At 56.4% G+C, this 15,504-nt stretch overlaps 1 protein-coding gene across 5 annotated transcripts in view; it reads left to right on the top strand.

The window, feature by feature from the left end:
- The window catches only part of GRM4 (glutamate metabotropic receptor 4), a gene marked incomplete at both ends in the record, with an annotated part of 119,753 nt that overhangs the window by 89,276 nt on the left and 14,973 nt on the right, over positions 1–15,504 (top strand). For 4 of the 5 annotated variants that reach the window (XM_082847611.1, XM_082847607.1, XM_082847609.1 and 1 more), the window contains 2 exons: positions 14,179–14,379; positions 14,570–14,706. In XM_082847611.1, the coding sequence (XP_082703737.1) occupies positions 14,179–14,379; positions 14,570–14,706 (338 nt within the window). Of the gene's footprint in view, positions 1–14,178; positions 14,428–14,569; positions 14,707–15,504 lie in introns of all 5 variants that reach the window. The other variant, XM_082847608.1, reaches the window with a different exon arrangement.

Here is a 15,504-nt window from a genome sequence, read left to right as displayed (position 1 = left end):
GCAAGCCCACAGACCTGACTGGCCCCAGCTGCCCTGTGAATCCTAACGCTCACCGGTCTGAGCACTTTACAGAAACCATCTCTAACCCCTCCAGGTTCCCACAGCCACTCAACAGACACCAGTTTGACTCCCACTCCCTGGCCCTTTTCTAAGCACCATGGATCTATATCCAGTGAATGAAAGAGCCAAAAAGCTCTTGGAGTTTTTATTTTAATGGGGAGACAGACAATAAACGAGATATGTAAGTAAACTATAGACTATGTCAGAAGGAAAAAAGTGCAGTAGAAACAAAATAGATAAGAAAGAGGATGGCCTCCCTGCAAGGTAACGCTTCAGCAGAGTCCTGAAAAGGACAGGGAATGAGCCACGGGAGGATGGGACGATGGGTCTGTTTTACAGAATGGAAAACAGAGGCTCAGAGCAGGTAAGTAAAGGGACCTGAGTTCCCACAGATGAAAGGTGGTGGAGCAGGATATGGGCCCAGGTCTGAGTTCTAGGCCCTCAGACCCCTGTGGTAGCCGTCTTGGCGCGTTCACCTTTGATACAGTTGGACGTGGGTCCTTGTGCTCTCTTTGTCTGGGTAGCTCTGCAGCAGGACCTGGCGTCAGGGACATTGGGAGGGCTCTGTGTACCCCTCAACCGTGAGTGGTGGCCATGCAAGGATGATGAACTCCCTCCTATAGTCTCCTGGACTGATGGGTGCAGCTTGGGCAGAGGGTCAGATGAGCAAGGGCCGCTGGGTCAGCCGCAGGGACATGCTGCATGGAATCACTGGCAGTTGGGGGTGGGGGGGTGGGTCCACTAGGGCCAGGGGAGGAGGGAGCATTGGTGAGGTGGGTGGGCCGGTGAGGAGCATGCTGACCTCTGGTGGCCTGGGCAATCGTGGCTACTTAAGACTGTGGGTGTCCCCTGGGGACGGAGGCAAACTCCTGTGGGTGTAGGCAGCAGTGTGTGTACACCCTTGTGTGTGTGACTGTATGTGACTGTGTATGTACATGAGTGCCTAAGAGAGAAGGTATATATGTACACGTGTGTCTTACATAGGGGTGACGTTCTTGGGTGAGCTAATAACCATACACACCACTCTTTACTGTGCATTTACTATGTTCCAGATATTTTAACAACATCATCTCATTTCACCCTCAAAACAACTCTAGGGGCTCTTATGACCCCCTTATTATGGAGGCTGTGGAGAGTCAGAGAGGTCAAGCAACTTGCCCAAGGCTGCACAGCAAAGGTCCTTATGAGGCAGTAATCACAACAAAGGTGTAAGAAGTACCAACATGCCTGGGCATGGGAGGCTGGGCCCTCATGGGTAGGAGCATCCTGTTTACTTCTCTCTTCCTGGCATAATTATTGAGAGCATCCCCTTTTATTCTCAAAAGTGCCCAAGTGGGGATAGAAGATTGTATCTTCACCCTTATTATAGGTCACGAGACCTGGCTTGGAGATGGGGATGGGTGGGACTGAAAGTGGGGGCAACATGGATAAGGGGGCATCTCGGCCCCTGTGTCTGGCTCACCAAGGGAGAGGGGCTTCCTGGAGTCTCCTCTTGGTCTGGGAGGCGCAGGCAGGGAGAAGGCCTTGGTCAGTCCCTGTAAGCTCTTTCCAGACTCCCAGTCCTCTTCAGGACTCCCCGGCTGCTGGTGAACTGGTGGGGGGAGGGGGGCGGGCCCTCTCTAGGTGCCCTCAGGGAGGTGTGTGGGCTGTCAGAGCAGGTGGGGAAGGAGGGCTTGATCAGGATTCAGGAGAGTGTAGACTCTCACTGGGAACCTGAGGCCAGCTGTACCCTGTCAGGACCTTAGCTTTCTCATCTGAGAAATGGGATTGGTGGTGGGCCAGCCCAGAGGGTGTCTGGGGATGCAGGTGAGAAAGCTGATTGGAGGCACTTGGTGAACTGTAAGAGGGTGGTGCTCAAGCCTGGCTGTGCATCAGAATCACCTGGAACTTTTAGAGCTCTACTAGGGCCCCCCCCCCCAAGACCCACTAAGCAGAACCTCAGGGGTGGGTTGTTTTTCAAGCTCTCCCAGTGGGTTTTATGTGTATCTAGGGCTGGGAACCTCACATCGAATCACCTGGGGATCTTTTCAAATGCCGACCGATCCCTGGCTCCCAGCCCCAGACATTCTGATGTAATTGGCCCTGGGTACCACCTGGGCATCAGGATTTTTTTTTTTTTTTTTGTGGCACGTGGGCCTCTCACTGTTGTGGCCTCTCCCATTGCGGAGCACAGGCTCCGGACGGGCGGGCCCAGCCGCTCCGCGGCATGTGGGATCCTCCCAGACCAGGGCACGAACCCGTGTCCCCTGCATCGGCAGGTGGACTCTCAACCACTGCGCCACCAGGGAAGCCCCATCAGGATATTTAAAAGGTGCCCCTGTGGTTTAATGTGCAGCCAAGTATGGAAACCACCGCCTCAGAAGGAGAGGTGGGTGACGGAAGGGGCGACGGCGTGCGCCCCAGGCAGTGGGGAAGGCGTGAGCAAAGCACCAGAGCCTGGAATGAGCTTGGGGTGTGTGTCACAGGGAGGGGTGGAAGGACAGCGTATTCCAGCTGACCTGGATGTTTCTCGCTGCATCTGAAGCCCCAGCAGAGGCTGGTAAGTGTCCTTGGGCGGCCCCACGTCAGGCACAGTGAGCCCGTCCATCTCTGGGTGAGGTGAGGGGTGGGGGAGCTGCTGGGAATGTTTGTGGGACCTCAGACCCACCCTGGGTGAGGGGGAGGCAGCTCTGGCTTCTCATGGCCCCACCCAGGTTTGAGCTGAGCTTGTCCCTTAGGCCAGGAGGGCTGGGGTGTCACCCATGGAGTACGGGCTCTGGACCGGGCACCTGTCAACGGGTCAGGGTCTGGGTCCGACTCTGCCTCCTCCCTGCTGTGTGACCGTGGACATGTTATTTAACCTCTCTGAGTCTCAGAGAGGGCAGGGAAGTCACCACCCATCTCAGTGGGCTGTTGGAAGGATTGGTGATGTGTTTGAAGAGTATGAAGAAGCTGGCTGAAAAAGGATGTGTATGATCAGTGCTGATAGAATGGTGGTTGTTGTTGGGGCTTCCCTGGTGGCGCAGTGGTTGAGAGTCCGCCTGCCGATGCAGGGGACACGGGTTCGTGCCCCGGTCTGGGAGGAACCCACATGCCGCGGAGCGGCTGCGCCTGTGGGCTGTGGCCGCTGGGCCTGCGCGTCCAGAGCCTGTGCTCCGCAACGGGAGAGGCCGCAGCAGTGAGAGGCCCGTGTACCGCAAAAAAAAAAAAAAAAAAGGTGGTTGTTGTTGATAGAGAGGGAGGGGGAGAGGTGGGATTTACTTGCAACTGGGTAATTTAACAGCTCAAGTCTGCTGTAAGGATTCTGTCCGTTGTAGGATCCCCGACGGGGAGGACAGCATCCTGAGGGTGGGTGGTGTAGGCTGTCACAAGCGTTGCCTCCATTTTACAGAAGGGGACGTTGAGGTGGTTGGTGAACATCGCAGTGCTAGAGAACTGGCAGAGCTGGCTTCATACCCAGGCAGCCTGGCTCTCCAGCTGGTGCCCCACCTGCCTCTCCCACTTCCTTTCCTCCCACGCCCCCAGCCACCTTCTCGCTTGCCCTCAGCTAGCCCTGTATTCTCCACCTGCCTCACTCTGTCTCCCGAGCCAAGCTCCACGCTCACTTCTTCCAGGCTGCCTGCCCATCCACACCGGGTGGGCCCACTCTGGTCCCCTCATTGCTAACAGTTTCAATAGCCAGCCTCTGCCTGTCTCAGTCCCTCAGGCCCTGCCCACGATCTCAGCATGAGCGAGTGCCACTCCTGTGTTCCCCTGCCCTTTGCTCTGCCAAGTCCATGCCTTCCCTTCTCAGGGCAACAGACGGGCCTGATGACCTTCTCAGAGGGTGGGAAGGACCTTCTCATGCTGGGGTCTTACACTTGGGAAGATCCGATCCATCCTTCAAGGCTGTGTTAAGTTGAGTTCCCCTCAGGAATTCCCTGGTGGTCTGGTGGTTAGGACTCCGCACTTTCACTGCCAAGAGCTCGGGTTCGATCCCTGGTTGGGGAGCTAGGATCCCACAAGCCGTGCAGCGCGGCCTGCATGAAAAAAAAGTTGAATTCTCCTCAAGACAAGGAATTGAGAGCCAGTCGTTTCTTTGGGAGAGAATCCCAGGAAACATTGGCAGGGGAGGGAAGGCAGACATAAAGGGTGTGATACCAAGCAGGTTACCACTGTGAGCAGCTGGAACTTTACTCCCCCGGGGGCTCTGGAGACGGAAAGGAGCACGCCTGGCAGTCATCCCGCTGGAGGTGTGAGGGAGCTGGGGTGTGTGTACACCAACTCCCGTCAATCATTGCTGGCTGTTCTTAGAGGGTGTTAATTCCTCAGTGCCTCCACATGCCAAATGGCTGGCAAAGAGGGCTTCTGTGGCCAGAGAGTCTCAGAAGAGTGGCAGATACTGGCAGTTGGAGACTGGGCTGGTGTGTCTCAAAGCAGCAAGTGGTCGTGGGCACCCATTCTTTCTCAAATACACAACTGTGCGAGTCCCCCTGAACTGGGTGTGAGTCCTAGTGCTGCCACTTCCTAGCCGTGCGACCTGGGGCAGGTCACTTCTTGAGGCCTCAGTTTTCTCACTGTAAAATGGGGATCATACTACCCACTTCCATTCCCCAGAGCCCTGTCCCTAGCAGAGCTGCCTTTCTCATGGTTTCCCAGAGAAGGAGTGGAGGGGATCTGCCGGAAGCACTAGAAGGTGGCCCGCGGGCTGCCCCACACCTGAGAGAGATAGGGGTCACGGAGCAGGGCGTCTCTGCAGCTGTCAAGGCCTGCGGGAGGGCAGTGCCCACCTCCCACCTTCTCTCCTGGCCCCCTCCCCAGGAGCCCGCAGAGCAGGGCTTGGGAATTAAAGCTGAAAACGAGGTAGATGTGGCATCCATCTTTTTGACAGGACTGCCAGCCAGGTGATGGCTGAGTGGAGGAAGGCCTGGTTTATGAGGAGATAGGAGAAATTTACTGCCTGCTGCTCCCAGAGGCCGGGAGTACTGAGAGGAAGGGTGGCCGCATGGCAGCTGGGGATGTGTGGGGAGATGCTGGTCACCCAGCCTGTGCCAGCAGCAATAACAATAATAACAGCTGATATTTATATACCATTTATTACATGTCAAGCTCTGTTTTAGTGTTTTGCATTTGCTTTTCACAGCAACCCATTTTACAGATGAAAAAACCGAGGCACAGAGAAGTTAAAGACTTTCCCAAGGTCATACAGGTAGTAAATGGCAGAGCTGGGATTTGAACTCTGGCCATCTGGCTCCAGGGATGTCCTGCCTCAGGCCAGCTGATGTCCCAGCCCCAGGGCCCTCTGGCTATTCCAGCCTGGCTTTGTGGCTCTTTTCACCTCCACATTTCTAAAGGAACCTGGGGAAAGGAAGGAAGACCCACATTTGGGATTACCTAGTATGCGCCAGGTTGTGCCACTCATTAGAGGAACTCACATTTGCCCAAGCCGTCAGCCACCTGGTGGCCACAGGGGTCCTGAGCCCTTCCCCGCAGTGCTGTTTCTTACTTGTTCAGCTGGCGTTCACTCAGAGGCTGACTGTGTCCCCAGCCCTGTGCTGGGCTCTGTGAAGGGGACAGACCTGCCCTGGGGGGCTCCCCCTGCAGGTGGGAGATGATATGGCCTTGGAGACAAGGTTGTACATGATGGTGTGGTCCCAGTAGTCAGAGGTGAGGGCCTCCAGAGAGCTTAATCATGAGACCAGAGAGGACAGATCCAGGAGGCCTTCTGGAGAGTTCTGGGAGACTAGGGATGTTGCACCTTTAAATCAGGAGGTCAGAAGTCCTCACTGGGAAGGTGACTGGGAAAGAGCATGCCGGGCAGAGGGCACAGCATGTGCAAAGGCCCTGAGGTAGGCTCAGGCCTGGCAGGTCTGGGGAGCAGTGAGGAGACCCATGTGGTTGGAGCAGAGAGATCAACAGGTAGGAGATGGGGTCCGAGAGGTGGGGCGGGGTGGCTCGGGTCTGTGGGCCTTGTCGGCAATTTGTAAGGATTTAGTTTTTTAATGCCAAATGAGACAAGGCCATGGCAGGGTTTGAGAAAGGATTAACGTGATCAGATTTATGTTATAATGGGCTCACTCTGGCTGCCTCCTGGAGCAGAGATGGGGGTGAGGGCAGAGCTGGAGGTCAGTTAGGGGCCAGGGCTGTAGTCAAAGTGGGAGGTGATGGGAACTTGGAGCAGGTGGTGGCCATGGAGGTGGTGAGAAGGAGTCTGATTCTTTATCAGTTTTGCAGTGTGGCCTCAGAGTTTGCTAAAGGATTTGAGGTGAGAGAAAGATGGCAGAAAATCAAGGATGACTCTGAGGTTCTTGGTGGTGCACTGAGATGGGGGGGTGGGTGGAGGGTCAGGCTTAGCCACGCAGAGATTCCTGGGAGAGGTGGGTGCAAAACCCAGACTGGGGTTGGTCAGGAGAAAAATGGAGGAGAGAAATTGATGACAATGAGTAAGGACAACCCTTCTGAGAAGTTTTGTTGTAAACAGGGAGAGAGGGATGCTAGCTGGGGGAAAAGTGGGGTCAAGAAAGGGTTTCTGTTTAAATGGAAGAAATTAAAACGTATTTCTATGTTGACAGCAAAGATCCAGTAGAGGAAAAACTAGATGCTCCTGGAAGGAAAAGGAGCATGGCTGGGTGATGGGGGAGAAGGGGCATCCACGTGGGGGGTTGGCTGTGACTTCGGCCCCGCGAGCTGCCTCCCCTTCACCCCTGGCCCCAGTCTGACCCTGTCTGGGAGAGCTAAGCCCAGGCCCCTGGGCTGGGCAGAACCAGTGAGGAGTAGAGAACGGCCTTCCCTGGGAGCTGGCCTGTGCAGGTGCCGAGTGTGGCTTCTGCTGCAGGTATCACTCTTCTCTAATGGTCCCGGGAGCCGACCTCATTACAGACAAGGGGATCGAAGCTCAGAGATGCTAAGCAACTCGGCAGGCCAGTGAGAGGCTGAATGGGGGGTGGGGTGTCAAGCTGCTCCCATCTGGCCGGACGTCCACGTCCTGTTTCTTGAACTAGGGTCTGTGGACATCTGGGGATACGTTCTTGAGGTCAGACTCTCAGCGACCTAGGAGCTCCATGACGATTCTTGAACTTGGCATTTTCATTTGACGGCCTTCTGAAAGCGGTCTTTACAGATAGCAAAGACAACTTCTCTGCTCCTGTGATAATTTGCAGTTGGAAGTAGCTGTCACTGCCAGGGCTTCAGCCTCTGATGTCAGTATTTTCATCCTGGGCCCACATTCATCCTAGGATCATCCTGGGACACAATTGTTTTCCTTCAAAAGGGGCCTGAGGCTGGCTCAAGTTCGGGGAGCCCTGGGCTGTACCACCACTGAGAGCCAGAAAGAGAGCACCTGGAGGAGAGTCAGGAGGCACCCCCCCCCCGCCCCCGCTGCTGGGCAAGACTCTTCCCCTCCCCGCCCCCGAGGGGGTGACCGTTACGGGCCCCCACCCCTAACCCCTCAAGACACTGGGGCTGGCTCAGGGTTCCCCAGGACGGGAGTTGGCAGAGAGCTGTGGCGGAGTTTGGCGGAACAGATCTAGGGGTGGGGGCACCAGGCTGAGTTGTTTAGAGGTGCCCTACCCGGAAAGGAGGGGGAGCCTGCTCTGTGACTTCTGGGGATGCCGGGGTGGTGGAGCCTGGCCTCCGGAGCAGGACTCGGGGACCCTCAGAAAGACCTGCGTGTTCCAGGGAGGTGACGAGGAGAATGGCTCAACCACAGGCAGAGTCAGGAAAGAGGGGGACTGGCCAGGAACCCAGGTGGCAGCTTCCTCCCCCATCTGAGTGTCAGTGGGCGCTGACCTGGGCCCCTGTCCGTGGGGTGGGCACCCCACGCTCATCTTTTGGGGGTCTGGGAAGACCCAGCACGTGCCGGGCTGCAGACAGGATGGAGGGGCGGCCCAGGGCTGGGGTGGAGGCCTCCAGGGGTGGGGAGTTTTCCGCGGGGAAGTGTTAGGGAGGAGAGGAAAACGGAGGCTTAGAGAGCACTACGTATAAGGCATGATGCTGCATGTTTTACGTCTGCACCTCCTTGAATCCTCTCAGTGGCCCCTCAAGGTAAGTGTTATTACCCTGGATTTACATCTGGGGGACGTAAATTTTACTTGACCAGGGTCATAGGGCTGGTCCAGGGCAGAACCACACACTACAGCTCTCCCTGGGGGTGGGGCATCCTAGGACCCTCTTATCCTGCTCCCTGGAAGTTTGCACAAGGGATGAAAACCGGTGTGTATGTTTGTGCATTTGTACGTAGGTGCAAGTTTATATGTGTGTAGATGTGTGTGGTATGTCCACACACCTACGCCGATTACATGTGTGGACTTGAACCTGTGGGTGTGTTGCCCCAGGTCCCCTCGGCGCTCCCCAGCCCTGCTTTGCCAATGGAGTGAATGTCCCCGGGAGCAGTCTGCAGCCTGAGACTGGTGGGAGTGGGGCTATTTATCCCCTCAGATGGGGCAGCCCTGAGGCATAGGCCACACAGTTTTCTAGAGCCCCCCACGGGGTTGAGCCCCACACCTGGCGTTAGTGTCTTCCCATCCCTTCCCGTCTCTGCCTCACTTCCTCACCCCCAGTTTGTGCTTCCAGCCGTCACCTCCCAGATGAAACACTTGCACTCATATCCTTGTCAGGACCTGCTCGTGGGGCTTCTCAGCGACAGTGAATCTGAATGACCACTTGCTTGTAGGACTGTCATGCTACTTGTGTACCTGTGTATTGGGTTGGCTAAAAAGTTTGTTCGGGTTTTCGTAAGACGTTACAAAAACCCAAACGAGGGACTTCCCTGACGGGCCAGTGGTTAAGACTTCGCCTTCCAGTGCAGGAGGTGTAGGTTCGATCCCTGGTCGGGGAGCTAAGACCCCACATGCCTCGCGCCAAAAAGCCAAAACATAAAAACAGAAGCAATATTGTAACAAATTCAATAAAGACTTTAAAAATGGTCCACATCAAAAAAAAAAAAAAAAAAATCTTAAAAAAGCCCAAACGAACTTTTGGTCAACCCAATATATAGAGTATGTGTTTATATGGACACTTATGTTTCTACATGTTTGAACATAGATGCATGTATAGGGATGTATATAAATGCATGCAGGTCTGTGTGTTGCTACTTTATATGTGTAGATGTGAAAATACGGGGGTGTATATGTGGCTGGTTTTGTATACCTTTATGTGAGGCAGTGCGTGTGCGTGTACACACGAGCCTAGAACTCAGGAGGATTGCGGCTGGGTGGGGTGAGTAGTTGTGGAGAGGTGAGCAGGGAGACAGGGAGGAACTCTGATTATTTCAACCTTGAAAACTCATTTCAATTACAATTTACAACCTGCAGACAAAGGCTGCAGTCACCGTAGTAACCACAGCTGCGGGGCGGGGGAGGGGGGGTTTGATGGAGAAAGTCCTCTCCCGGATGGTTCCGGGGCTGGCTGTCATCCGTGGCTAAGCCAAACACATCTCCGGCTCACTGTGCCTTGGGACACAATTAGGACATCTTCAAACTGTTGCTGCTGTCATTGTTGCCGTGTGTCTGGAATTTATCTCCTCTAGGAGCTCTCGGAAATGTGTGTCTTGTTTCCTGCCAGAACTGTGGTTCCCCTGTCTGGGCCTGGGGGTCCCAACCACCCATGAAAGGGGATCCTCTGACCCCCCGCTTCCCTCCATGGCCATCTGCCTCCTCCAGCCCTGGAGACAGGGATCCTTAGCTCCTGGTTAGGCCTGGCCAGACAATTGGGGCAAGGCCTGAGCCCCAGAGAAGGGGGAAGGCAGGTCGGGGCTGGGTGGAGGGAGAAGAAGGAGGCAGACAGTTCAGGGTGGTGGAAATTCTTTGGGAGCCAGAGAGATCCAGGTTCAAATCCCAGCCACTCACCAGCCAGGCCAATCCCCAGGTGGGTAGGAACACCAGCTGGGAGCCAGGATTCCCTCAAGACTCTGGGTACCTTACTCGACCCCCTGCAAATCTCAGTTACCTCCTCTGTGACGGGGACCAGTCTGGCCTACGTCCCAGAGGCTCGGGGAAGAGGAGGCACCAGCCATGCTGCAGGGTTATTTGCTGACGGGTCGAGGGTGTGCAGAGAGCTGCACTGGTTATGGGCACAGCTTACGACGTTCAGCACAGCATGTCTGGACCTTGTTTGACTTGTGTTTGTGATCCCTTCCCCCTCCCCCAAAGGGAGCGCACTTAGGCTCTGTCATTGTTGCTTCCTGTGGGGCTCAGGGGAAGTGCCCTTGGAGTTTGAGGGGGGTGTGTGTGTGTGTAGGGGGTCACACTCAAGGCCCGCTGCTCCCTTTCAAATTAAGGCCCTTTGCAGGGCACCTCACTGCCCTGTTATCTCATTTGTAATTGGGGGCAGACTTGAGACAAAAGTCAAGGACGTGAAAGTGTGTTGGGAAATCTCTAGAAGTCCATGGCTGGCACCATGACAGCTCTGGGGTGGAGATCCCAAAGGCGCAGTGTTCAAGGGCCGCTGACAGCCCACAGCCCACAGGACCCCAAAGCCCTTCCCACGGGAGCCTCCCCAGGCAGAGGTGGGCTCCCCTGGTGAGGACCTCCTGTGGGGTCATCTGTATTCCAGTGCCAGTGGCTTCGTGACCCCAGTGAGAGCCTGTGGTCCTGCACCTGAGTGGCCCAGGGATGGATGCTTCAGCTGGACACTGAGGAGGGACCCCTGGGAAGATAGGGAGAGGAGGGGGCTGAGGGCAGCTCAGCCAGGGTCCCTTAGCCTGGTGTGTCCTTGGCCTTGGGATAGAGCTGCTGCTTCTCTGCAGTGGCTGCAGCCTCCCCCTCCATCCTGGTTAATAATTCAGTCTCTCATCCTTAGGAAATGAGAGCGTGATGGGAGCTTTGGGAGCATGGAGCAGCGGGATACAGAGGGCAGGACCTGGGGGCTGGGGGTGATGGTGGGGTCTGGGGCTGGGGCCTTCCATGCAACCCTGCTCCAGGCCCCTCTGTCACCCTTCGGGGACAGGATTGTCCCTTGCGCTTCTCTCCTGGCTCTCAGAAGCTGGGATCAGTAGCCTTGAGTAAGAGGGCAGGCTGCTGAGGCTGGAGAACTTGCCTCTCCTGTCCATCCATCTCTGTTTGTGCCGTGGCCTAGAGAGAGCTTTGCCTGTTAGCAAAGCTCTGCTGTCCCAGGAGCTCCGAGGCAGGCAGGGCTTAGAACTCTTTGTACCCTTGTGTTTAACAAACTTCTGCAGCACCTGGCAAGTACCAGGCCCCTCTTTATGACCCGTTGTGAATATAAACCCATTTATCCTCATAGGGACCCTATCCCGACCTATGAGGTAAGTACCATCATTATCCTCATTTTGCAGATGAGGAAACTGAAGCCCGATAGATGAGGTGGCAGGTCCAAGGTCACAGCTAGAGTACAGGGTAGAGCTGGGGTTTCAGCCCAGACAGTCTTGTGTGAATGAAGTGTAGTGGGTAGCCAGGGGCTTAGCTGACCCCTGGGAGAGCCAGGTGAGCCCCCTTGAAGACTACCCTGTCTCCAGCCCCAAGGCCACGCCGTAAAAGCTGTGGGCTCTCTCTGGACCCAGCAGTGCCCCCAGAGCCAACTGGGCATCTGCCCCTAAACTGTCCAGTCTGTGTACTGGGGACCTTTGATCTCTGACCCTGAGGTTGGGGTACTGGAGTCAGTTTCTGACCTTGGTCACAGAGTCTTGGTGGCCAAGACAAGGATATCAGATGAGCCATCGGCTCCGTGGGAGCCCTGGGCGGCAGGGCACAGTGACCATACATTGGCTGAAAATAGAGGAATCTAGGGGGTGATCTGTGGATCCCTGGGGCCTCAACCTGACCCCCCACATGACAGACATGGGACACCCAGGCCCATGGCCCATGGGGTGGGACACAGGTGCAGCCATTCACCCCGCTGGCCGCTGGGGAATTACTTCTGTAAGGTGCAGCACCGGCCCTCTAGCAGGGAGGCGTGTGTGTGTGTGTGTGTGTGTGTGTGTGTGTGTGTGTGTGTGTGTGTGTGTGTGTGTGTGTGTGTGTGTGTGTATGAGGGTAAATTTCATTGTCCTGGCCTTGAGGGAGGAGGCTGCAGGCCATGCTGTATGCAGGGGCTGTGGGAGGGGAAGCTGGGGTTCCCTAGCACTCTCCCTTCCTCTCCTCTGCCATCCTCCGGCCCCTGTGTCCTCACCTCAGAGCCCCTGCCCCATCCCACCCCCTACTTTCCTGCCGTCCCCCTGCAGTCAGGCTCTTACAATCTTTCAGGTGTAGTGTGGTACACAGGCTGGGAGCTGGAGCACCTGGTCAAATCCAGCCCTTTGTGGTCCTGGAATGCCAGTGAGCTTTTCTGTGCCTCAGTTTTTCTATCTCTATAATGGGGATAATTACTCACCTCATAGCACTGTTCTGAGTATTCAATGACTTGATATATACATAAAGAGCTTAGAAGAGTGCCCGACACAGAGTGGATGCTCCATAGAAGTTAGCAGTCCTTGGGGCTTCCCTGGTGGCGCAGTGGTTGAGAGTCCGCCTGCCGATGCAGGGTACACGGGTTCGTGCCCCGGTCCGGGAAGATCCCACATGCCGCGGAGCGGCTAGGCCCGTGAGCCATGACCGCTGAGCCTGCGCGTCCGGAGCCTGTGCTCTGCAACGGGAGAGGCCACAATAGTGAGAGGCCCGCGTACCGCAAAAAAAAAAAAAAAAAAGAATCCACCTGCCAATGCAGGGGACATGTGTTCGATCCCTGGTGTGGGAAGATCCCACATGCTGCGGAGCAACTAAGCCCGTGTGCCACAACTACTAAGCCTGTGAGCTACAACTACTGAGCCCGTGTACCACAACTACTGAAGCCCATGTACCCTAGAGCCAGCCCATGCACCACAACTGCTGAGCCCACACGCTGCAACTATTGAAGCCCACGCGCTCTAGCCCGCATGCTGCAACTACTGAGCCCACGTGCTGCAACTACCAAAGCCCACGTGCCTAGAGCCTGTGCTCTGCAGCAAGCGAAGCCACCACAGTGAGAAGCCTGTGCACCGCAACGAAGAGTAGCCTCTGCTTGCCACAACTAGAGAAAGCCCATGTGTAGCCCAATGCAGCCAAAAATAAATTTAAAATTAAAAAAAAGTAAACAAGAGCAAGTTAAAAAAAAAAAAAAAGAAGTTAGCAGTCCTTATTCTTCATCATCATTATTACCCAGGGCCCAGGCCAGGAGCTCCTCCTCCTCCAGAAAGCCTTCCTGGCCTGCTCTGGCCCCGGGACCTCTGTAGCCCACCTTAGAAACCCTCTATTCTGACCACTTAAACATAATAACAATGTGGCTTAGTCAGCTACTCTGTGCCACGTGTTTTCTGTTATCTCATCTCATTCAAGCCTCACAGCACTTCTGTGAGGCAGGATGGTGATCTTTTTACCAGGAGGACATCGAGACCTCCGGCAGCCAAGGAGTTTGCACAGGGCCCAGAGCAGAGGGGTTGGGTGTGGCCAGAGCCCAGGGGGTGAGGATGGGAGGTCACAGTGCCCTAGGGAGCCACTGCTGTTTGCAGTGAGAAGGGGGTGAGTGGGGTGGGTTCCCCATTTTGCAAAGCTCACTCACCGTGGCTAATGGGGGGATGTCACTGACATGGGGGAGGAGTGGATGGGGATGATGGTGCCTTCTGGTGTCTGGGGCATCTGGAAGTCACTGAGGGCATCTGGTGTCCTGAATCTTGAGGGACCTGTGGCAGGTCTCTCACCCTCTCTGGGCCTCAGTTTCCCCACCCATACCCTGTGCTGGGGCTACCCATGGGTGAGCTGCTGTAGGGCATCACTGCCCTCATGGACAGTCACATCTCCTGCCTGTGTGAGGGCCAGCTGCTCCCGTGTTTGGTCCAAGCCAGGCTGGGGGAGGGCAGGCAAGCACCACGGCCGCAGGGAGACCCGCAGGCTCACTGCCCTCCAAGGGTGATGGGGACAAGGGAGCCTGCCCTGGCTGTTCTGGGGCCTCAGGGCACAGGGTCCAGCGGTACAGTAGTGAGGGCAGCAGACCTCAGGACCATTCCCCGGGCCCTCCACAAGACCATCTCCTGGGGTGATGGAGCGAGCACTGGGCCAGGGGCCCGGAGACCTAGGTGTGCCCAGGTGGGCTCTCTGGGCCCCAAGGCACACCTAGGTATGCTGTGGTTCCCACCATACACCTGTGAGGATGGTGGGCCTCATGGGCACCCCCACTCTGAATATTTCGTTGCAGGCCGTGAGCGCATTGGGCAGGACTCGGCGTACGAGCAGGAGGGGAAGGTGCAGTTTGTGATCGACGCCGTGTATGCCATGGGCCACGCGCTGCACGCCATGCACCGTGACCTGTGTCCGGGCCGCGTGGGGCTCTGCCCGCGCATGGACCCTGTGGACGGCACCCAGTTGCTCAAGTACATCCGCAGCGTCAATTTCTCAGGTGGGGGCACCACCCAACCCTGGGGAAGGGGTCCTGGGGCTCCATGGGGTGGGAGTGCGCGGGGGTCTCTTCAGATGCTTCCAAGGGGTTCCATACAGAGGTGTCTCTGCCCTGGGCTCACGATCCTTCCTGACTCTGGGTGAAGGCTCAGCAAAGAAGCTGAGCGTGTGACCCCCACGGGCCCCCGCAGGCATCGCGGGGAACCCTGTGACCTTCAATGAGAACGGAGACGCACCTGGGCGCTATGACATCTACCAGTACCAGCTACGCAACGGCTCTGCCGAGTACAAGGTCATCGGCTCCTGGACTGACCACCTGCACCTCAGAGTAAGCACCTGGCGGGAGGGCAGCGAGGGGTCCCGGGGGGGCTAGGCGGCGGAGAGAGGCCACCCCAACCCAGGGAGGGGAGGCCAAGGGGAGGCAGCCGCCGACTAGCCCTGCCCCCCAGGTTTGCTGCTGCCAACTTGGGGCTTCCTTCCATGCCCCACCCTAGACCTCAGAGGGCCCTGAGCCCCCCAACGCTGAAACAGAAGAACAGGGTGGCTGGGCTTCTGCTGCCCTTTCTGCCCCTGCCCTTTCCCTTGGCCTGGGGTCTTCTTGCCTGCTGCTCCTTCGCAGGGCAAGAACTCTGGATAGATGAAGTCACGCTGGAGTTCAGGGGCTCAAAGTTTTGGGGGGGTTTGGGGGGGAGAGGTGAGGAAGGGGAGGGCTGTGTCTGGACAGAGGAGGACGACGTCTTAAGGCAAAGAGCACAGCCTGCTGTTCTCTAAGCATGAACTCTCCTAAGAGCCACTTTTTTTTTTTTTTTTTTTTTTTTTTTTTTTGCGGTACGCGAGCCTCTCACTGTTGTGGCCTCTCCCGTTGCGGAGCACAGGCTCCGGACGCGCAGGCTCAGCGGCCATGGCTCAAGGGCCCAGCCGCTCCGCAGCATGTGGGATCCTCCCGGACCGGGGCACGAACCCGTGTCCCCTGCATCGGCGGGTGGACTCCCAACCACTGCGCCACCAGGGGAGCCCAGAGCCACTTATTTAGAACTGATGCTTTGAATACGGCTCCCAAGTGTAGTCAGGTTCCCTTTGCCCAGTGCCTGGAGCTCTATGGGGCTCTCGCTTACTTTCCAGAACT

This window comes from Leucopleurus acutus (genome assembly GCF_964270905.1).
Source record: "Leucopleurus acutus genome assembly, chromosome: 10".
NCBI classification, from domain to species: Eukaryota; Metazoa; Chordata; class Mammalia; order Artiodactyla; family Delphinidae; genus Leucopleurus; species Leucopleurus acutus.
The sequence above is the reverse complement of the archived record's forward strand: the minus strand, read 5'-3'. Positions and strand labels throughout refer to the sequence as shown.